Consider the following 24,980-nt stretch of genomic DNA (forward strand, 5'->3'; position numbering starts at 1 on the left):
TTCATTTCATGACAGACTCTGTATTTTAAAGAATTTTATATGAATGGAATCATAGCATGTGCTCTATTTTTACCAATTATGTTTTTATTTAGCAAAATTATTGTGAGATTCACTCATACTGTTGAGTGTACAATAATTTTCCTTTTTACTATTAAGTCATTTAATATAATTTTACAAAGTAGTTAAAAAAAAATTCCTTGTGGACTTCCCTGGAGGTGCAGTGGATAATAATCTGCCTGCCAATGCAAGGGGACACAGATTTGATCCCTGGTCCAGGAAGATTCCACATGCCGCTGAGTAACTAAGCCCCTGTGCCACAACCACTGAAGCCCACATGCCCCAGAGCCCGCAAGCCACAACCGCTGAGCCTGCCTGCACCACTGCCGAAGCCCATGCACCTGCAGCCCGCGCTCTGTAACCAGAAAAGCCACCACAGCAAGAAGCCCGTGCATCACAACCGAGAGCAGCGCCAGTCTGCCACAACGAGGCAAAGTCCACACCCAGCAAAAAAGACTTGGAGCAATCAAAAATAAATAAATAATTACAAAAAAAAGGAATCAACAGTCTAAAAAAAAAGAATACTCTCAGAAAAAACATCATACTACATTTATAATGAGCAGAATGAGCATTTTCAATATCTTCTGTTTTAAAAGGAAGAATGTCAACGACTGCCTAATGAAGAAATATATTTTACTAGTATCAAACTCTCAGGAAAAGTAAGAATAAATTAAAGACTTCAATAATTTAGCTCTAACAGCTAAAAATATAGGACAAGACTTATTTAAAATATATTCCCATGAATTAGTTATTAAATGTACATTGCTGAGAAAAGGTAATTAACATGGGAGAAAATACAGTGGTAACATTCTAGTGTGCACATTATAACCCATTTATTACACACTATGATTTTGAATTCATTTCAAAAACCTTTTATATATTCACAAAAAATCATTTTACAACAAATAACTATTTTAAATAATGGGAATAAATGAGACTCTTACTAAAAACAACACTGTAAAAAAAAAGGATAGACTATATAAGGACTTTCTTTTAAGCCATCATACATAAACATTTTCCAATAAATAAAATGCTATCCTGTATTAGTTTGTGTGAATATAGGAGGATATACTGTTGTTTCTTCAGGCACTTATTTCCTGAGAATATACCTGTGAAAGTCTCAAAATAGAGTGAAATGTTCCTTAATTGCAAAGTTAACCCTAAAAATCACAATTTTAGATAACTATAAAATGTTATATATATTTTGAAACCACAACATATGAATTGTATATATTTGTATTCAAAATCACAACATATATATAGTATGAAAAAGTTAACCATTACACAGTTAACAATTATGTCCATCATTTTTTATAATAGAGTATTTGGGACCACACCTCAGATTCTCAGAAAGGTGCTTCAGGATGTTCCTATGACTTGAGAGAGACCCAGGGACAAAAAAGTATACCTTAAAGCTGTAAGCATAAATGACTCTGAACACAAATTCTTTTCTCTTCATATTTTCAGGCAGCTACTCATAAAATATAAAGCATCAAGAAATTACATTTAGAAGTACATTAAGAAAGGATACTCATATTTACCACTTAATGACAAAAATATGGAAATATAGAAAGTGCAACTGTATTTTATAACCCTTCTTACATTTTAATATAAATACAGAATATAATAACTCATACTACTCAAAGATGATAGTCTAAAAGATAATAACTACCATATACAAGGCAAACATAAAACCATTCCATTTCTGTTACAAACAGAAATTTATTAGGTAGGCACTCAATAAAACACAGCTGTATTTATTCCATAGGCAAGCAGAAAGGGGGAAAAGGATAACAATGAATATGCTTTCCTTCTACATTCACCCAAGTTTAGAAAACTTGGGTTGTTATTTTTCCCATCATTTAGAATTCATTTTATATAAAATTTCCAGCTTCTATAGTCAAACTTGGCTGAATTTTATCAGCTAAATTTAGGCAAAGGTTTTGAACACTCTCTACTATCCATTAAATCAACCTTATTTTATCTTATAATACCAATTAAGGAATATGTTTATTGGATAGATGTGTCTTATCAAGACTGACTTGAAAAAGATACCAATTATTTTCATAATCTTCTTCACTAGTCATGTCAATAGCTCACTTAATATACCCAGGATTCAAAATAAGTGATTATGCATAAGTTATTTTCTATAAGAGTAATTTTTAGTACCAATGTAAGTGAGCAACTTCTTTGACATCTGGCATACCACTTAGACATTCATAATTTATGTAACGTATTTGACACAATGTTTTATACAAGGAGTTCCCTAGTCCCATTATGCTTAATAACATGTCAGCTCTTCTACTATAAACTTTGTTTTCCAACAGTTTATGAAACTGTTGAAAAACTGCTCTAGGATAGCTCACTCCGTCAGGCCGTTTGTAACAGGCAGCTGTGCTTAGAACTCACTGTTGACACAATAGTGTGAGCTGTGCAGTGATTCCTCAAAGGATGAATAGATCCATCACTTCCTAGAGTCACAGAAGCTGCCGGACTGGAAGCTGCCACCAGGACCAGCCAGTCACAGGGAATCCACCAGCTCCTCCAGGCAGAGAAAAGGGACAAGGACAAACTCAGGAAAGCCAAGAAGAGAAAAACCAAAATGACTGCACCAAGCCAAGTAAGAAGAGATGGCAGCTACTGATCAGTAGAGAATGCAAAATCAGCAGTTTCGACAGAAACATGCTAAAATAATGGGCTGTCAGAAGTAACATCTCAGGAGAAAAAGAAGTGGAAACACTGAAGAAGATAAAAGAACTGAATGCAAGCTACATCAAGTCCATGGAAAGTGTAATCAATGAGCTTTTAAGCACCGTCTGATGTGAAACCAGAAATCCATCCGAACTATAGAACTGCCAACTAAATGTGTACCCCATTGTTCAGTAAGCGGTATCTACAGACAAAGGAAAAAATTGTTCTAGGATAAAACTTGGCAGTTAAGAACCATCAAGACAATAATGTACTTTTTAAAAAAGTCTATATATAATTTTACAAGAAGGGAGTGATATATTCTCTCACTATCTTCATCTAACAGACCCTTTGGAATCTTTTTTGACCAGTCATACAAAGAGAAATATTTTTTAAAAATAAAATAAAATTTAAGAACTAGCATGAATATTACACTATGAACAAAAGTGATTCGGTTGGACTTCCTTGGTGGTCCAGTGGCTAAGACTCCACCTCCCAGTGCGAGCGACCAAGTTCAATCCCTGGGAGAGGAACTAGATCCCACATGTCACAACTAAGAGTCTGTGTGCCACAACAAAGATCGAAGATTCCACATGCCACAACCAACACAACCAAATTAATAAATTTTTTTAAGTGATGCAGTTAAGATAAAGACCAGTGGATATTTTATAGATTCTAGTTCCAAGGAAAGATTTTAAATCAGTAGCCTGCTTAGTTTTCTCCTGTTAGCCATAAGGTCAAGATTAAGATTTAATGTAACAAATGAAAACATTAGTTGCTTTTCTCTGGTTGATATATTAGTCTTTTATAATAGTCAATGATCAATAGCATCAAGAGATAACAGTCAATGACTGGAGTTGTCAAGAAAGTTGTTATCCATGATGCTAGTAAATCCAACATAAAGGAATGCAATCAATAATACTGATCAACAAACATCAAAACAAACAAAAAAAAATCACAAACCTGTATTCTATGGGTAGTCCCCCTAAACCTAGACTGTCTAGTAAATGCATGTCTCGAATCCCAAGGGCCACCTAAATGCAATACGAATACTTCAGCATAAATTTATCAATACTAATGGAAAAATATACTACTAATCAGTTACTTGTCTGCACATGTTGATCACTATGCTAAAAACACTCCAGGGTCTGTGATTGTTTTTGCTTAAAATGTGCATTTTCCTCTAATTTGGAAAAGATTTAATGTTCAAACAAGAGGATGGTTTCAGCATCCTTCTGCATGAAGATTCCAAAACTATCTTTCCTTGCTCTTGATATTATGTTATTACTACTACTGTAAAGAAAAGCTCTGATAAACTAGGGAATAAAGTTCTTTCTCCATCCACAATTGGCAGCTTAAAGGGGTTCTGTGGCTTTTCTTATAAAGGGGGGCTTCCCTGGTGGCTCAGACAGTAAAGCATCTGCTTGCAATGTGGGAGACCCAGGTTCAATCGCTGGGATCTGATACTGGTGTTAAAACACGACTATTGCCTCAAATCATTATTTTCACAATCTCACCAGGAGTGGGTGACCCTCTTCACCTAGATTTAAGGCCCAAACTCTCCAAAGGATTTTAAGAAAGATCTCACAATGACTATATACAGTGGAATGATTATTTCCTTAGCTTTGCAACTAATCACTTTGTTTAGAAATCCCCTCATTTCCCTGCAACTAGAGAATACAGATCTTCCATTCTATGAGTCTGCCTACCCACTATTATCTAAATTCAAATTTCAAAACTATCTGCCCAGATTTATACTTCCATTCTACTTCAAATGTACTATTTCCTCTTTAGCAAATAACTATGTACTCTGCAAGGATGAAACATACTCATAAATTCAATCCTTTTCCCAAATACACACAAAAGTTGATGAAATCTGTCTATTAACCTGCCTGCCTTGGAGAGATGCCTGAAATAAGCAAAAGGCTCCTTTTACACAAATGCTGAAACTGTTGCAGAACTAAGCTTAATGGGGGTCACTCATTCTTTGAGATTACTGTATGAGACACTATACAGACACCCGTTCCACGAAAAAACACCAGAGATCAAAGACAGAAGTACTTAATTCCTTATAGTACTTTAAAACTTACACTATGTTATATGCACTAATCAATACTCACGTGCTAAAGTACTTCTCACTTAAAATAAGCCTAGGTCAGTAAATAATAGAATAAATGAAGCTCACCACCATCATCACTAAAAGCCTTTATAAAATTCTTTTTGTGTTTAATACTGTGGTAGAATTTACACACAAGAATGTGTAAGCTGCAAAGAAACTGAAATTTGAAACTATCACTGTAGATTTTACAACTTAAAATTAAGATCATTCTTGTAAAACAATTACTTTAGTTATTCTAGCCAGTGATAATTTTTAACACATAGTCCAAAGGACAGAGACTCCTGAAATAATTTTGGGTAAAATGAAATTTACAAAATATTCACATATAAATGACGCTCCAGGGAGTTCCATTTTCACCTTAGCTGTAGAAAGCCTGAAAGAGTGTCACTCCTAACCAAAAAAACAAGAAAAAACCGTTTAACTATCATCTTACATTTCTTGAGCATATCAGAGAGCTGAGCTAACAGGGAAACCTGTATTTGACATTTCAAGAAGGACAGATTCCTCCACAACAACAGGGGTAAGAGGCAACTACTATGCAAGAAAGTAAGAAAAAAAATCAGCTAAAATTTTAACGAAAGTGCCATTAATTTCCTGTTTCTATAGAGTTGGCTATCCTGGCCATTTCATGCAAATGGAACAAAAAATTATGTGGTCTTTGTGTTTGGCATCTTTGACTTTGAATGTTTTAAAGGTTTATCCATGAATGTAACAGAAAACTTCACTCCTTTTTTATTAACAATATTCCTTTCTACAGATATACCACATTTTGTTCTACTGATGGACATTTGACTTGTACATTGAAAACTATAAAACATCACTGAAAGAAATTAAAAATCTAAATCAATAGAAAGGCATTCTAATTTCATGAATCAGAAGATTTAACATATTGTTAAAATGGCTGTACTCTGAGTCAATGCAACCCTTATTAAAATCTCAGCAGCCTCTTTTGCAGAAATTGAAAAGCTGATACTAAAATTCATATGTAAATGCAAGGGACCCAGAACAGATACAACTTGAAAAAGAATAAAGCTAAGGAGATGACACTTTCTGATTTAAAAACTTGCTACAAAGCTAGCGTAATCGAGATAATGCAGTACTGATGCAAGGCCAGACAGAAATCAATGGAATAGAATTGACAATTCAGAAATAAAACCGTATGCTTATGGTCAACTGATTTTCAACAACAGTGATAAGAAAATTCAATGGGAAAGAATAATCTTTTCAACAAACAGTGCTACGACTGTAACTGAAGGGAAGAAACTTGACTCCATACTGAATCCATTCCTTTAACTCTAACCCTTGTGCTCTGCTGCCTCTGCTTAGTCATGCAGGCTCTGCACCTTTTGTAAAAGAATGCTATAGCCTGAAACATACAGGAGAGCCCATTCTCAAGGCTCACTCATATAGAAATAAAAAGTAGAATGGAGAATAATTGTTATCTCATAGGAGGTCTAGGAACATTGTGATGAGACCTGCCTGGACAGCTGTAAGAACAAAGGTACCGAAAAGTTTGCAAAAACCTGCCACACCCTCTCTCCCCTTTCAGTGTAAAGCCTAACTTCTAATTCAGGTATAAGACGGTTCTCTGGGACACTAGTTGACCATCTATCTTCCTGATCTGCTGGCTTTTCGAAAAAGTCGCTATTTCTGGCACCAACAACACATCTCTTGATTTACTGACCTGTAATGCAATGAGCAATAGGAGCTTGGACTTGGTAACAGGACAACTAAAAAGCTATTTGCAAAAGAACGAAGTTGGACTCGTCGCACCATACACAAAAATTAGCACAAAACAGATGAGACCTAAAAGTAAAAGCTAAAATTCTTACAGGGAAAAAGAAGAGTAAATCTTTGTGACCTTAGTTTCCCAGACGAAACAAGGAATGAAAGGAAGAATGGGTAAGCCCATCAAGAGAGTGAATTACGTGACAAGTGAATATTTTTGCAAACCAGGTATCTTATAAGGGACCGGGATCTAGAATACATAAAGAACTCTTACAACTCAAGTATTAAAAAGACAAATAACCCAATTAAAAACTGAACAAGGACCTGAACGGACATCTATTTATAGATATGTAGATGGACACATGTAAATCTTTATACATGATCCAAAGAAATAAATCAGATATTCTAACTTAAGTTTTCTCGGCACCACGAATTTACAGTCTGACAATTTCGACCTAAGGAAGAAGCTGAAGAAAAAGAAAGGCTCAAGTTAGTATATATTTGAATTTGGAAGAATGTTGTTTTAATTACTATGGATCCAGTTTAAATCCCTTCCTCTAATTGGCAACTTATATTAATTCGTTAAATTGCTGCTGCTGCTAAGTCGCTTCAATCGTGTCCGACTCTGTGCGACCCTATAGACGGCAGCCCACCAGGCTCCGCCGTCCCTGGGATTCTCCAGGCAAGAACACTGGAGTAGGTTGCCATTTCCTTCTCCAATGCAGGAAAATGAAAAGTGAAAGTGAAGTAGCTCAGTCGTGTCCCACTCTTAGGGACCCAATGGACTGCAGCCTACCAGGTTCCTCCATCCATGGGATTTTCCAGGCAAGAGTACTGGAGTGGGGTGCCATTGCCCTCTCTGCGTTAAATTGCTAATTATATCCTAAAATGAAAAATTCTAAATTCCAAATTTTTATATTATATTAGCATTTAAGACAAAACAGGAGGATGAATTCATACTGAAAAAAGGTCCCAATAAATAGTATTAGGAAAAAATTGTCATAAATCCAAAATAAAGACAGCAAGAAAGTACATAATAATTCTACACAAGAATACATGATAAAATTAATACACCATATATCCCCACCAAGAAAAAAAGTAAAACACACATAAAAAAAGCAGTAAGTGTACTTTCTATATTATAAACCATAAACTCAAAAGCACATAGCACAGGTTAGAAATTACAACCGTCACTATTAGGACAGTGAATTAAGGTTTATGAAATACACTAAGCTTAAAATTCTTACTATAATTTTCAGTTTTATTAATTGTATTCTCATTTCACCTTTCAAATGACATATTACATAACTGTATATATACTTTATTCACTGTATAAGGCAGTGAATTTAATGTTAGAAAGGGAATATTTATACCAACTTAGCTCACTGCATCTCTACCTAAAAATTTTTTACGGAATCTAAATAAGACTTTACAAGTTTCATATACAAAATAATTTTACAGAATTAATTTAATTAGGTCTTACTATATGGAAAGATTTAAAACTCAAAGTTTATAAAAACACTCCCAACATAAAAAGGACATGTCAGAGTGACAAAGTTCGTAAGAATAAGAAGCCAATCATAGAAATGGTCCCATGATTATGATCTGCGGCTCTTAAAGATCAGAAGTACACAGAAGCTCAGCTGCACGCCTGCAGTTCTCCCATTTGGCCTCTAACAACACAGCCATATTGACATCTAAAACAAGACCTATTTACCTACTCAGCAAGAAAAATAACTGTAGGGAAGATTAAATCGGTCAAGACCAGGAGAACCCTCAAGAATTCAGACTGGTGGATAACTATCTCAAAGGAAAACTTAGAGCATGAAGATTACCTCGGCAACTTTTGGAGGCACTCCATCTCCAAGCACTTCCCTGATGAAGCAGTGCTGGCCCATGTAATACGAGAGTCCACAAGTCCTCTTGAAGGCATCTTTCAGTCGTTTCAGCTCGACATCTGTAACTGCAATTCAGAAACAGAAGATGGGTAAGAAACCTGAGGAGAAAAGATGTCTCTCAAAATCTTTACTTTTTTTTCAACCCAGTTCCTAACAAAAACTAGCAAATACTACTTCTCTTCCCAAATAAGTAAAATAAATCCAAAGATATTTTTTATAATTCTAATATTTTCAAATTTAATCTTAAAAATAAATAGGAAAATTCTTGACCCACAGTCTTCAATTGGCAGAACATTAAATTATGCATACAAATTCTAGGCAGGGGTAAAGAAGAGGTAACAATTAGCAGGTAAGCTGAATGGCATTAGGCTCTGACATTAATACCTTTTCAGCAGCAATGTACTCCTCTGGAATAAAAATTATATTATTTGTACTCTTTGAGCACCTATTTATCCATGCTCCCAAATTTAGCTTAAACTGTATCATCCTCAACAAAGAAAGTAACCTATAAATAGATGATGCTAATAAACTATAATTTTTAGACATCCACTAACAAAAAAATTACTGAGCCATTACTTTATTTTAGGCATTGAAGCCTTTCACTGAATAGAACAATCTCTGTCTACAAGGAGAGAAAACTATTCTTTAGTACTATGCGGTAAGTGAAGGTACCACAAATGGTGCCTTTAGCCCACGCTGGAGAAGAAAGATACATGTATACCTGTGATGGATTCATTTTGATATTTGGCAAAACTAATACAATTATGTAAAGTTTAAAAATAAAATAAAATTAAAAAAAAAAAAGACTTATGGATGGAAGGCTGGATGGAAATTTAAAGGTTAACCCAAGCGAAATGGACAAGGGCATGCCAGGCAGAGATAATAGTTTGTTTGAAAGTATACAGAGCAGGATGTATAAAGTTACCAGAAAAAAATGAACAAGGCTGGGAGTAGTAAGATAAACCTAAGGCAGTCATTGACCAAGTCATAGCAATTCTGTTGTGACACAGTAAGGAAGGGATTCAGTCAGACACAATTCAGGTATGAACTCCAGGCAGATAGGAAACAGAACACAGTCAGATAAAATTCAGGTAGTTTACCAGTTCTGTGGTAAGCAAAATGTGGAAGCAAAAGGTGGACTGCTACTATGAGAAGAAAAAGGAGAAGCTGTTGGGGAACTATTTAGAAGAAAAGTCAACAGAATTTGAAACTTAACTGAAGAGTAGAAGTAATGTAGAATAACATTCAGGATTCTACCCTGAGAAACTCTGAAGGATGGTCTTAGCATATAGAAAGGGAATGTAAGAAAAAAAAGTGAGGAAGGAAAAATGATAAATAATAAATTAAATGATTAGTCATGTATGGATGTGAGAGTTGAACTGTAAAGAAAGCTGAGTGCTGAAGAATTTGTGCTTTTGAACTGTGGTGTTGGAGAAGACTCTTGAGAGTCCCCTGGACTGCAAGGAGATCCAACCAGTCCATCCTAAAGGAGATCAGTCCTGGGTATCCATTGGAAGGACTGAAGTTGAAGCTGAAACTCCAATACTCTGGCCACCTGATGTGAAGAACTGACTCACTGGAAAAGACCCTGATGCTGGGAAAGATTGAGGGCAGGAGGAGAAGGGGATGACAGAGGATGAGGTGGTTGGATGGCATCACCGACTCAATGGACATGAGTTTGGGTGGACTCTGGGAGTTGGTGATGGACAGGGAGACCTGGCATGCTGTGATTCATGGGGTCGCAAAGAGTCAGACACGACTAAGCGACCGAACTGAACTGAACTGAAATGATAAGGACATACTGAAAATGAGCAACCTTCAGGAAACCCACTGAGTTTTTACAATTATGAGTGTAAAGTTTAGGCAAGGTTTGATGAAAGTCATGAGCATGTAGCTGGCAATTAAAGTCATGAATAAAGAGCACAAATGACATAGAGACAAAACTGGAAGAAAGCAATGCTTCCAGTACCTGCTGAGAAAGAAAAAAATATTCAAACAAGACTGACAAGGAATACTTGGGAAAAACAAAAGCAGTTTCCAAAGGACAAGAAGAAGGGGCTGGTCTACACCAGTCTACACCTACCTACACCTTTCAAGGAAGGCAGAAAGGGCCAGCAAGATAAAGACTGAAGAGTGCCTGGCACACAGATTATCAGTCAAGAAGTCTGTGGTAGGGAGGGAAAGTTCACAAATTCTACAACCTGTAGGTCAATGATAAAACAATAAGAACTAATACACAAATAAGCAGCTACAGAAAAGTATAACTACTAAATGCTTAATTCATTAAAAAAAATAAATTCATAATATTAACATCCCAATTTACTGATTTTCCCCCCCTTTTTAGAATGCAAAAGTGAAAAAACAAAAGAAAGATAATTTTATAAATTATAGTTATGGAGGAGAAATTCCTTCAGCTACTGGAATACCTATTTCTTCAGTATGCCTACTTTTCATTAATGGCTTTACTAACAAATTAGATGTTCGTAGTCCAGAGAAGACAAGAAAAATCAATCACTGTGAGAATCTATACACTGTTGGTTACAGATATTTGAAGGAATGCTTGGTAATATGTTTAAAAAAAGCAATGATGACTGATGACTAATGAATCTATTCACTTATAACATGAGAAGACATACACATAAACTTTTTAAAGCATTTGTAAAAGCAAACAGGGCTTCCCTGGTGGCTCAGTGGTAAAGAATCCGCCTGCCAAAGCAAGAGACGCAGGTTCAATCCCTGGGTTAGGAAGATCCCCTGGATAAGGAAATGGCAACCCATTCCAGTATTCTTACCTGGGAAATCTCATGGACAGGGAAACTTGGCGGGCTACAGTCTATGATAGCCAAAAGAGTCAGACACGACAGAGTAACTAAACAACAACAAAAGCAAACAGACAGACTGAATAAGCTACTGTATAGGCACAAAATAGACTATCAGACACTAAAATACTGCCAGAGATCCATACTTACTGAAAATAAACAGTATTTTTATTAAAAAATAAAATCTGACAATTCCTTGTCTCCAACCTGCAGATAAGGAATACCTAAAAGTGTTCACTATACAAGTGAAACCTTCAAAATTTTCAAAATAAAAATTTAGGCAGGATGGAAAACAAAAGAGAATCAAGCCTAGAAAATTCAAGGTAGGAAAACATAATATTAATTTAGAAAGAAAAGGCAATCTCTGGAAAAATTAGAAAGTTCAACACGTGGGATTTTTCTTTACCTCCTTTCTCTCTACAGACTTCACTAAAATTGCAGTAAGAATTAAAAAAGGACACAAACTCACAAGGACAAAGAAAATAGGAGAAAGAAGAACTGAGGAACTATGAGAGTCAATCTTTTTCTGGGGAACATTAGTGTCTGGAAGAGTGGTGACTCACTTAAGCAGACCCATGAAAACTGAAACCTAAGCAATCGAAACCAACTGAGAAATGTGGACAAGAAAGTAAACTAACTTAACCTGTCTAGAGCACCCAAAAAAGGCTCCGGAATTCACTGTACCAGTTACCACACACAAAAAAGGGAGGGTAGCGGTAGAAAGCGGGATGGAAGAGAAATTGGTTGAAAGTTACAAGAGAAGTGCTTAGACTAATCTCAGGTCCCTTAAAGCACAAGAGTCAGGCACCAATCTACCATCTAGCCACCGCACACCACTTTTAGATGTAGATATATATCAAGAAACCAAAGACACAGAGACAGAAAGGCTCCATACTCGACCACACCGGGTTTAGCTACAGGAAGGACAATGAGGTATGAAAAAAGGTGAAGATTAAGTGAGCATCTGCATCGTGCTGCCCTCCCTCCCCCTGTTCTCCCCCTGGGCAGAATCAATAGCATTCTTCTCTGAAGAAAGTAAATGATCCTAGAACAAAGACCTACTGTTACTGACATGGGGTGAGGGGGATGCCGCCATTCCCCTTTTAAAAATGGCTGGGTTCCCAAAAGGAAAATCCACAAGTCAACAAGGGATATCAGTTAAGTTCAGTTCAGTCACTCAGTCGTGTCCGACTCTTTGCGACCCCATGAATCGCAGCACGCCAGGCCTCCCTGTCCATCACCAACTCCCGGAGTTCACTCAGACTCACGTCCATTGAATCGGTGATGCCATCCAGCAACACTGGATGCCATCTAGCATCCACAACAAGGGATATACTCAAACATATAAGTCTTCCAATCAATCTTTTAATGCATAAACTATTTAAAATAAAAAGTCAGCTTGATAGTCATTATACAGTTGCTTCCCTGGTGGCTCAGAGGTTAAAGCATCTGCGTGGAATGCAGGAGACCCAGGTTCCATCCCTGGGTTGGGAAGATTCCCTAGAGAAGGAAATGGCAACCCACTCTAGTACTCTTGCCTGGAGAATCCCATGGAGGGAGGAGCCTGGTAGGCTACAGTCCATGGGGTCACAAAGAGTAGGACACGACTGAGCAACTTCACGACACGATACAGTTAAACATATACTTAACCTTATAACCCAATTAATTCCACTCCTTGTTAATTACACAAGAAAATACTGCACAGAAATATACATAGGAGCTTTATTAACAATAGGAAAAAAAAAACTAGAAACAATAACCCCTTGATAAAGGAACAGGTGATGAAGTAAATGCAGTATAGCATACAATGGAATAGTATTCTGCAGTAAACATGAAGAAACTACTGATCCATGCATCAACATAAATGAATCTCAAAAACTACACTGAGCAAAATAAGCCAGACACAGAAGAGCATATACCATATGACTACATTATATATAAAAGTCGCAAAGGAGCAAAACCAGTTATGGTGTCCAAGACAGTGGTTGACAGGTAGTGAAGTAGGGAGTATGTGACTGGAGTTGTAGGAAACAGACACCTGCAGAGAGATAGGAGGGAACTATTCTGAGGTGTGGAAATGTTTTATATATTTGATTGGGGTGGTGGCTACAAAAGTGAACAACTGTTCACTTACTGAATTCTTAAAATCTATGCATTTTATTGTATATAAATTATGTATCAATAGCATAGACTGAAAAAAAAAAAGAATGAACAGTCAAAGAACACCAAATATTGAGGAAGATTTCAATAAGAAAATTACCAAGACAAATAGGGGAAAGGAGGGGTAAGTAGAAATAATAATGAAGGATGAAAAAAAGTGAAAACCTTCAAATATTTTCAGAAAAGGAGAATAAGAAAATTACATCCAAATAAGAATAGGGTACTGTAAAAATATAACAAGGAAAAAAGTACGATACTCTCTTGTACCTTTTCCAGAAAGTTACAGGAGACTGCCCTACAACAAAATGAGGGGGTAAACAAAGGAAAGAAGACAGATCCAGGAAACACTGACTATAGCACTTCAGTTCAGTCACTAGTCGTGTCTGACTCTTTGTGACCCATGGACTGCAGCACACCAGGCTTCCCTGTCCACCACCAACTCCCAGAGCTTACTCAAACTCATGTCTATCGAGTCGGTGATGCCATCCAACCATCTCATCCTCTGTCAGCCCCTTCTCCCCCGACCTTCAATTGTTCCCAGCATCAGGGTCTTTTCCAGTGAGTTAGTTCTTCACATCAGATGGCCAAAGTATTGCAGTTTCAGCTCCGGCATCAGTCCTTCCAATGAATATTCAGGATTGATTTCCTTTAGAATGGACTGGTTGGATCTCCATGCTGCCCAAGGGACTCTTAAGAGTCTTCTCCAACACCACAGTTCAAAAGCATCAATTCTTTGGCACTCAGCTTTCTTTATAGGAGTACATCAAAGCTGTATATTGTCACTCTGCTTATTTAATTTATATGCAGAATACATTATATGAAATACCAAGTTGGATGAAGCACAAGCTGGAATCAAGATTGCCAGGAGAAATATCAATAACCTCAGATATGCAGATGACACCACCCTTATGGCAGAAAGCAAAGAACTAAAGAGCCTCTAGATGAAAGTAAGAGAAGAGAGTGAAAAAGTTGGCTTAAAACTCAACATTCAGAAAACTAAGGTCATGGCATCTGGTCCCATCACTTCATGGCAAATAGATGGGGAAACAATGGAAAGAGTGACAGACTTTATTTTTGGGGGCTCCAAAATCAAGGCAGATGGTGACTGAAGCCACGAAATTAAAAGATGCTTGCTTCTTGGAAGAAAAGCTATGACTAACCTAGACAGCATATTAAAAAGCAGAGACATTACTTTGCCAACAAAGGTCCATCTAGTCAAAGCTATGGTTTTTCCAGTAGTCACGTATGGATGTGAGAGTTGGACGGACTGCAACAGGAGAGAGGTAAAGGAAATTTCCAGGATGATTAAGGTATCTGAGGAGGACAGCTACGCAGTAAGCACAGAGAACAAGACCAGATTAGAAATGAAGAAAGGACTCCAGAATAAAAGTGGAAAGTCTGACAGTAAACTAATACATCTGACCACAATGATAATATCTTAAAGAGGTATTTCACCTTCAAAAAAATAAATCTTGGGACTTCCATGGTGGTCCAGTGGCTAGGACTCTTTGCTCCCAATGCAGGGGGCTCGGGGTTCAATCCCTGATCAGGGAACTGGATTCCACATGCTGCTACTGAAGAACCAGCTCAGTCAAATAAATAAATCTCAAGGACTGGTTTTACTTTAGGTTTTGCTTAATCTAAGGAACTGTAGAAACATTTCAACTAACCTATAACACTCATGAGAGTTAAGAAACCAACTAGAATCTTATTGAAAACTATAGGAACAGAACTAAAATCCTTTCTCAAACAGGAAAAGTGAAAGTGAAAGTCGCTCAAACAGGAAGTATGAATAAAAGACAAGAGAATAAGGGAGAAAGTTTGCTCTTCTCATATCAACACAAATTTTTAAGAGAACTGAACACAAACCTCATTCAACAGAAAGCCTTGATTTCAAGACATCTCAGTTTTCAAAATATTCAATTAGTGAGAATTAGCAACTCACACTCAAATACAAGATATGGTAAGAAAAATAAAGTACTTGATAGTCACTTAATGATTAGAGCACGAAAGTATTGATAAAAGCAATTACACAGAAAAGGCAAATACTGAAACAGAAATAAAATAAAGATTATGGTGTTTACCACAGAAACAGAATCCCTCCAGTAAGACCCTCTGAAATGCAATCAGTCAACCAATCATTAATTAAAGGTTACTGGGCCCTTACTGATCACATGCCCAAAAACTGTGCTAGGCCATGAGGAACACAAAACTAATAAGCCAAGTTTGCCTTCGAGGAACTCAGCCAAGAGACAGACTCATGAATAAGCAATGACAATACAGTAAACATAAAAGACATAGTTGTGCACAGGGAAGAACACCTAAAAACGGGAAAGAGTGCTCCCAAACTACATCACTAAGTACAACTAAGAACAAAGCAGATAGCTAGTTGTGATTCTAGTGACTATTTGCACATATATATATATATATTTCATATCAAGATCTCCTTGTTGTGATTTCTTCTCACATTTGGGCATCCAAAGCATGACATTCTCAAGACCTAGCTGACCTATAATAAACCTAATATAGCAACTTATCAATATAAACAACCTAAGCTGAAACTCCAATACTTTGGCCACCTCATGTGAAGAGTTGACTCATTGGAAAAGACCCTGATACTGGGAGGGATTGGGGGCAGGAGGAGAAGGGGATGACAGAGGATGAGATGGCTGGATGGCATCACCGACTCGATGGACACGAGTTTGGGTGAACTCCAGGAGTTGGTGATGGACAGGGAGGCCTTGCGTGCTGCGATTCATGGGGTCGCAAAGAGTCGGACACGACTGAGTGACTGAACTGAACTGAATCACCAGTTACAAGAGAAAATACTTGTCTTCTGAGCTAAGTAGGATTTATATGCATGCGTGCTCAGTCACTCAGTTGTGTCTGACTCTTTGTGACACCATGGACTGTAACCCACCAGGTTCCTTTGCTCATGGAATTTTCCAGGCAACAATATTGGAGTGGGTTGCCATTTCCTACTCCAGAAAATCTTTTCAACCTAGGGATCAAACCTGCGTCTCTTGCACCTCCTGCATTGGCAGGTGGATTCTTTACCACTGTGCCAGTTGGGAATAGAGAAGTAAGATTTACAGCTTGTATCAACTGGTGTAACAGTGACTGATGTGGCTGGATTTGGTTTAAACATAACCACAAATCTGTGTTTCCTGAACACCTTCTCATCTAAGACTTTCCCACTCTCTCTCATTACTTGGTTTTCAGCGCAGGATGAAAGCAACAGTATACTGTGTGAGCTAAGGGGAGGACGCTGAAGTCATCCAGGCAGTCTATATCCCAGTGACGGACTACATAGTCAGGGTGGTGGGCACTAACAAGAAACTTGTACTTAACATTCTCCACTATTTCTGAACCGAATTTCATTTGATTCTCTCCCATCACTATCAATAAATACTGTCCAAATAAATGAACATACATGTGTAATTCCAACGCAAAAGGCCAGAAACATGAGGCATCTCCTTTGTACCTGACTATTCTCAGATTCGACACTGGGAAAAAAAGTTGTATGAATAAAATATTCTGTAGCTCCTCTGCTCTGGAACACAAGTTCAAGAATAAAAGGAATTACTGGTGGTAGTAAAGACTAATGATGCAAAGTTCAAAACCAGAAATACTGGTAATATAAATGAAGTGGGGCAGGTAGGGCCTGTGGAACCCTAGAAAACACATATTCCTTCCCCAGCATGAAGCTGCTACTAAGTTCCAGGCATAGGCTGCAATGTAGCAATAAGGAACCCAAGAATGTAAAATTTTTGTGAAATCTCTCTACTTTAAAAGTATTAGCAGTTAATTAAAAAAAAAATTAACCAATATGCAGTCTTAATATGGCCCACCAGCTGCCAAGTTTGGAAACCTGTGGTCAACTGGTTATGAGCACAAACAAAACATACATATATTTGAATCTAACACTGTCACTTATGTGTGTGTGTGTGTGTGTGTGTGTGTGTGTGTGTGTGTGTGTGTGTGTCTGTGTATAATAAAGGTTTAAATGCAGGAAAAGAATGGATGTCCAATAATGCCAGTCTAGGAGGAGAGGAGATTTCCAGCAGCAATGAGAGCAGCCCTGTTCCCTTTCCACTCCTAACTCTGGAAGAAAGTTGTGACAAATGAGGTCCAGAGGGAGGAGGTAAAAGTTCAAAAAAGAACAATCTTTTTCTGCCCCTCTCCTTTTTCCTCCTTACCTGCAGACTAATATTACTACCCCAGCAGACCCACCTAACCCTGGAACAAAGGGACGGAAGGAAAAGAAAAAGCAAGGAGGAGAAACATCAAGAAAAAGGAGGCCATTTCTGCAGGTATGACAGACAAGCATAGAGAAAGTACTGTCATTCATTAATTGTAAAGAAGGCACCCAAGTCACCTCTTAGTATCCTCAGGGAATCAGTTCCAAGACAAGCACTGCCACTCCACTCACCAAAATCCAGGGAGGAACAAAATCTCTTATATAAAACGATGTAGTATTTGCATATGATCTAAAGAAGTCCTCCTCTAGATTTTTTTTTATACTCTGTATTTTAAGTCATCTCCATATCCTTTCTAATGGGCTTCCCTGGTGGCTCAGTGGTAAAGAATCTGCCTATCAACACAGGAAACTGAAATATCCCCTAGAGAAGGAAATGGCAAATCACTCCAGTATTCTTGCCTGGGAAATCCCATAGACAGAAGAGCCTGGCTGGTTACAGTCCATGGGGTTGCAAAGAGTTGGACGCAACTTAGCAACTAAACAATTCCTCATAATACCTAATACAATATAAATGTGAGGTAAACTGCTGCCAGGAGCCAGCACGGGAGTTCCCACCCATGACAAGGTCATGCAGGAGAGCCCTGATGGGCAAGGCGAGTCAGGGCTCAAGGGCCCCCCTGGATCTGCCTGAGCGTCTACCCCAAACCAGAATCTGTCTGTTTTACTATTTCACGACTTTCACCAACTCTTCTGACATTAACGGGGGCTATCCCCAACCACCTTTCTCTGAAAAAAATCAACTTAGAGCTCTAGTTAATAAATCTCCTGGGCATAATAGGAGTGTTTCAATTCAAACCCCTCCGATGACTTTCTAGCTTGCCTGACAGGTTTGTTTGGACTCCTGCAGCTACCCATGTGATTGTTCACAGCCTCCCAACCACGAGAGGCACGGGAAGCTTAAGATATTCTAACAATGCAGAGCTTCTCAGAGAGTTAAAATTTTAAGAATAGAACTAGTAGAGGATTTCTTTCTTGAGCTAATGCTTGCTGCCAAGTTTCCATATCCCTTACCTACTGTGTCCCTGGGAGTGTATTGATTAATATAGTTGCTATATAGAAATGTAAGTAGTAACTTTAATGTTTGTAACCTTGGACCCTTGAGTTAATTCTTTCCTTGTTACAGCCCACCACACTTTTGCCCTATAGGAATGCAACTTTATCTAATGCTTTCGGAGGGTGGCGCCTGACTTTAGACTAATCACCTTTAAAGAAAAATAAGTTTTCTGAAGAAAGGGTCATAAAATGTTAACAGGCCTCCTGGCCAGAAGATGATGTAAATCACCTAAAGCCTTTGCATATGATAAGTTTGCAGAAAGAAAGCCTGGCTTCGATAGGAGTCAAAGACTGCTGACCTTGCATGACTCTACACCCCCTATTATTCTCTAATGCACAATTTAAGGTATAAAAGCTACTTTGGAAAATAAAGTTGTGGGCCTCGCTCATCAGGCTTGGTCTCCCCGTGTCATTCTTTCTTGTTTCCTTTTCTCTCCTTTTCTTCTCTGTTCTTCCTTCAGGATGAATGATGGGAGCGTGGGGGCTCTCTGAGACTACTTATTTGCCTGGGCTTCTAAGACCCACTCGAGAAGGTGCCTAAGGTGGGGCACCTTCCGCGATTCGAGAGAGCGCCTGTGGCCTCCGTAGTCAGAGCAAGTTCGGTGTCACGAACTTTATTAGTTTCCCACGTAAACCAGTCAGGTCAAGCCTCTGTGTCTTTCTCCTTTTATCTACCCTTTTAATCGCCAACGCCGTCCTCCTGAGGGAATCCCTGGATCCAACCAGGGTTAGGGTTAGATGCTATCAATATATAGTTGTCTGCATGTAACAGGACTGGCAAATTGAAGTTTTGTGGGTTTTTGGAACTTTCTGGAATTTCCCCCTCCCAAATACCCTTCTTCACTTTCACTTTTCACTTTCATGCATTGGAGAAGGAAATGGCAACCCACTCCAATGTTCTTGCCTGGAGAATCCCAGAGACGGAGGAGCCTGATGGGCTGCCGTCTATGGGGTCACACAGAGTCGGACACGACTGAAGTGACTTAGCAGCAGTAGCAGAGGGTGTTTTTAAATGGATTTTTAAAATATAAGGCCTTTGACTGTGTAGATCACAACATATTGTGTAAAATTCTCAAAGAGATGGGAATACCAGACCACCTTACCTGCTGCCTGACAAACCTGTAGGCAGGTCAAGAAGCAACAGTTAGAACCAGACATGGAACAGCAGACAGGTTCAAAATTGGGAAAGGTGTGCGTCAAGGCTATATACTGTCACCTTATTTATTTATATGCAGAGTACATCACGAGAACTGCCGGGTTGGATAAAGCACAAGCTGGAATCGAGATTGCCGGGAGAAATACCAGTAACTTCAGATATGCAGATGACACCATCCTTACGGTAGAGAGCGAAGAGGAACTAAAGAGCCTCTTGATGAAGGTGAAAGAGGCAAGTGAAAAAGCTGGCTAAAACTCAACATTCAAAAAGCTAAGAACATGCATCCGGTCCCATCACTTCATGGCAAACAGATGGGGAAACAATGGAAACAACAATAGACTTTATTTTTGGGGGCTCCAAAATCACTGCAGATGATGACTGCAGCCATGAAATTAAAAGATACTTGCTCCTTGGAAGAAAAGCTATGACAAACCTACACAGCGTATCAAAAAGCAGAGACATTACTTTGCCAACAAAGGTCCGTCTAGTCAAAGCTATGGTTTTTCCAGTGGTCATGTATGGATGTCAGAGTTGGATCATAAAGAAAGCTGAGTGCCAAAGAATTGACGTTTTTGAATTGTGGTGTTGGAGAAGACTCTTGAGAGTGAGTCCCTTGGAGATCAAACCAGTCAATCCTAAAGGAAATAAATCCTGAAAATTCATTGGAAAGACTAATGTTGAAGCTGAAGCTCCAATACCTTGGCCACTTGCTAAGAGCTGACCTACTGGAAAAGACCATGATCCTGGGAAAGACTGAAGTCAGGAGGAGAAGAGGACAACAGATGATGAGATGGTTGGATGGCATCACAGACTCAATTGTCATGAATTTGGGCAAACTGCAGGAGATGGTGAAGGACAGGGAAGGCTGGCGTGCTGCAGTCCATGGGGTCACAAAGAGTCGGACATGACTGAACGACTGAATAACAACAACAAGAATATAAACAAAAGCAGAAAAAAGATTTCACTGCTGTTTGTCTAGCTGTTTCCAGTTACATAGTAATCCAAGCATATTCTGAATGGCCCATACAGCTACATAAAATATCAGGAAAGCTAAACAAAACTATGTATTTCAACTAATTATATACAGGCGGGGCTTCCCAGGAAGAGCTAGTGGTAAAGAACTCGCCTGCCAATGCAGGAGATATAAGAGATGTGGGTTTGATCGCTGGGTCGGGAAGATCCCCTGGAGGAAGGCATGGTAACAACTGACTCCAGTACTCTTGCCTGGAGAATCCCATGGACAGAGAAGCCATTGGGTCCAAGCAGGCTACAGTCCACAGGGTCGCAAACAGTCAGACACAACTGAAGCAACTTTGCATGCACGCATACACACATACAGAGGTATCCCCCAGTTTCCAAAAGTTCACTTTATACCACTTCACTTTTAATGAGAAACCTGCATTAGCACCTCTTTTCGTTAACCAAAAGAAATCTGAGGATGTTTGTTTTTATGAAAAAAAGGTGACAAGAGAAAACAGCTTTCAGCATTTGTTTTGCAAAGGACTATTAGAGAGGCATCATGCACTGCAAGCACTGCCACGCACCTTCCCGAGGCACTCCACCAAGCATCTCAGCATCAAGCCACCACAGCTCTGAACTCTGTCTGTGGGCACTGTGTTTTACCTTTATTCCATAAATTCTTATTCCTGGAATCACCTGAGGTGCACTGAAAGAATTCTGATGCCCAGGCTCCAACCCAAAACAATAAACTGAAGTCTGTAAGTAGAACCCAGGGATTCAAATGTTTGCTAAATAAATGAATACATAAGTAACATTCTAATAACACAAAGTAGAATATAATAAATAGCCTAATGGTATAAGCAAGTGATATGGGAGTACAGAAGGTTACAGAGGAATCTAGGAAGTTTCATAAAAGGGGGCCATTCTCACGCTAGAAAATTAAGAATGAGCCCAAGACAGAGAAACAGGAAGAACAGTCAGGTATCAGGAAGGGAGTGAGCACAGAGGTCAGAGGATGTTAGGAATGTTTAGAGCTGGGGGTCCCCAGTCTCCAGGATCTAAGGCCTGGTGATCTGAGGTGGAGCGGATGTAATAACAATAGAAATAAAGTGCAGAGTAAGTCACCTGAATCATCCCCACCCCCACCCCCGGTCTTCCACGAAACGGGTCCCTGGTTTCAGAAAGGTTGAAGATGACTGGTTTGCAGAACAGTTTGAGAGGCTGGAATGCAAATTGTGGGAATTGTGAAAGAAAAGTATGGGAAAAGAAGTGGAAGGAATATCTACAGTGATAAATATGCTAATGAGTTTTATGTTTTCAGGAGTTATTCTGGTAAGAGTGTGAAAGAAGTATAATAAAATGTAAACTTTTAAAATTTGGAATGCACACCTGGAGGCTAATGAAAAATTAAATCTGATTTAAGACTTCTATACTAAGTGTTCACTGTTCATATGAACGCAACACATTCCACGTATGGACCCCAAATCAGATCACGAGGCCTTAAATGCTGGAGGTTTGGGGACCCATGCTCTAAACATCTGAAAAATCTGAAAAAGAAAGCCAAAGAGATATACATTAGCCCTCATACAAATCCATTCCTCCTCATTTTATGTCATCTTCTGATAACAGAGAAGGCCACTGGGCCCTGATTTGAGATCAGGGTTATGGAAAAATATTTACCAAAATTCCCACCATCAGTTTGCTGGCCTAAGAAAGAAATGATGCAGGAAGTAGAAGTAGAACAAGATTGAAGAAATGAAGGCAAATGAAATAAGAAAGTTAATTAAGTGAAAATAGAAAGGTTAAAGAGAAAATATTAGACAAAGAGGCATCGAAAATCAACATACATTTCATTGGTAACCCATATTTAACTATACCCAAATTTAACTAGGGTGGTGGGTCAGCACCCTGAACCCCTAAAGTTAATCAAAGGTCAACCACAATTACATTTCTGTTATGGATCAAATGTATGTGTCACTACACATTCATATGCTGAAGCTCTAACCCCCAGAGTGACTGCATTTGGAGTTAAGAAGTCAGTTCAGTTCAGCTGTTCAGTTGTGTCTGACTCCAAGATCCCACAGACTGCAGCATTCCAAGCCTCCCTGTCCATCACCAACTCCCGGAGTTCACTCAAACTCATGTCCATTGAGTCGGTGATGCCATCCAGCCATCTCATCCTCTGTCGTCCCCTTCTCCTCCTGCCTTCAATCTTCCCCAGCATTAGGGTCTTTTCAAATGAGTCAGTTCTTCGCATGAGGTGGCCAAACGATTGGAGTTTCAGCTTCAGCATCAGTCCTTCCAATGAATATTCTGGACTGATCTCCTTTAAGATGGACTGGTTGATCTCCTTGCAGTCCAAGAGACTCTCAAGAGTCTTCTCCAACACCACAGTTCAAAAGCATCAATTCACTCAGCTTTCTTTATAGTCCAACCCTCACATCCATACATGACCACTGGAAAAATTATAGCTTTGACTAGACGGACCTTTGTTGGTAATGTCTCTGCTATTTAAGTTAAGAAATAATTCCTGTTAAATGAGATTATAAGGGTGGGGCCAATCAGATTAATGTCCACATAAGAAGAAACATGACTCACAGTATCTCTAGGACCTTCCCACATACATAGAAGGCCATGTGAGGAGCTCAGAAAGAAGGCAGCCATCTGCAAGCCAAGAATAGTCCTTACCAGAAACCAAACTCTCCTAGAATCTAAACTTTTGTAGACTTTCAATCTCCAGAACTGAGACAAAATAAATTTGTTTTTTAAGCCAACCAGTCTATGGTATTTGTTATGGTGGTGGTATTGTTTAGTCACTCAGTCGAGTCTGAGTCTTTTGAGACGCCAGTCTCCTCTGTCCTTGGAGTTTCCCAGCCAAGAATACCAGAGTGGGTTGCCATTTCCTGTGCCAGGGGATTTTTCTGACCCAGGGATTGAGCCTACATCTCCTATACTGGGAGGCAGATTCACTACTGCTGTGGCACCAGGAAAGCCCTGTGTTATGGCAGCCCAAGCTGTTTAATAGGTACAGAATTTGGTACTGAGAAGTGAGCTGCTACTGTAACAAATGTATAAAAATGCAGAAGCAGATCCTAAAAGAAATCAACCCTGAATATTCACTGGAAGGACTGATGCTGAAACTGAAGCTCCAGTACTTTGCCACCTGACGCAAAGAGCTGACTCATTGGTAAGGACCCTGATGCTGGGAAAGACTGAAGGCAAAAGGAGAAGGGGGCAGCAGAGGATGAGATGGTTAGACAGCATCACCCATTCAATAGATATGAATTTGAGCAAACTCCAGGAGACAGTGAAGGACAGAGGAGTCTGGTGTGCTGCAGTCCATGGAGTCTCAAAGAGTTGGGCACGACTTAGCGACTGAACAACAACAATGGGTAGAGGCTGGAGGAGTTTTGAGATACTTGATAGAAAAGGCTTAGACTGCTGTTAAGGAACTGTTGGCAAAAGTATGGACATCAAAGGCAATTCTAGGGCAAGCTCAGAAAGAAGAGGGCTACAGAGAAAGTCTCCAACATCTTAAAGAATACATCATTAACAGAATGTTGGTTAGGAATATGAATGCTTAATGCCATTCTGGTGAGACTGAAACCAAGTCCCACTGAAACCAAGTTCCCCCTGCAGAGTTTATGATTAACCTCTCTACCCAAAACTTCATTCCCGGCTGCTATCAAAAAAGTCTACAAACAATAAATGCAGGAGAGGGTGTGGAGAAAAGGAGACCATCTTATACTGTTGGTGGGAATGCAAACTAGTACAGCCACTATGGAGAACAGTGTGGAGATTCCTTAAAAAACTGGAAACAGAACTGCCATACAACCCAGCAATCCCACTGCTGGGGATATACACCGAGGAAACCAGAAATGAAAGAGATACGTGTACCCCAATGTTCATCACAGCACTGTTTACTATAGCTAGGACATGGAAGCAACCTAGATGTCCATCAGCAGAAGAATGGATAAGAAAGCTATGGTACATATACACAATGGAATATTCAGCTATTAAAAAGAATGCATTTGAATCAGTTCTGATGAAGTGGATGAAACTGGATGGAGCCTATTATACA

The 24,980-nt window shown here is 38.9% G+C and overlaps 1 protein-coding gene and 1 pseudogene across 2 annotated transcripts in view; one reads left to right on the top strand and one right to left on the bottom strand.

Moving 5' to 3' along the window:
• The window catches only part of USP32 (ubiquitin specific peptidase 32), a 209,303-nt gene that overhangs the window by 136,526 nt on the left and 47,797 nt on the right, over positions 1–24,980 (bottom strand). For both annotated transcript variants that reach the window (XM_086360499.1, XM_086360500.1), the window contains exon 2: positions 8,428–8,555. In XM_086360499.1, the coding sequence (XP_086216625.1) occupies positions 8,428–8,555 (128 nt within the window). The remainder of the gene's footprint in view (positions 1–8,427; positions 8,556–24,980) is intronic.
• On the top strand, positions 393–2,920 carry LOC147352633 (V-type proton ATPase subunit G 3 pseudogene; annotated as a pseudogene).

This window comes from Bos grunniens, chromosome 19, assembly GCF_055505025.1.
Source record: "Bos grunniens cultivar Pamir isolate PY7600 chromosome 19, Bosgru_T2T1.0, whole genome shotgun sequence".
In the NCBI taxonomy this organism is placed as follows: Eukaryota; Metazoa; Chordata; class Mammalia; order Artiodactyla; family Bovidae; genus Bos; species Bos grunniens.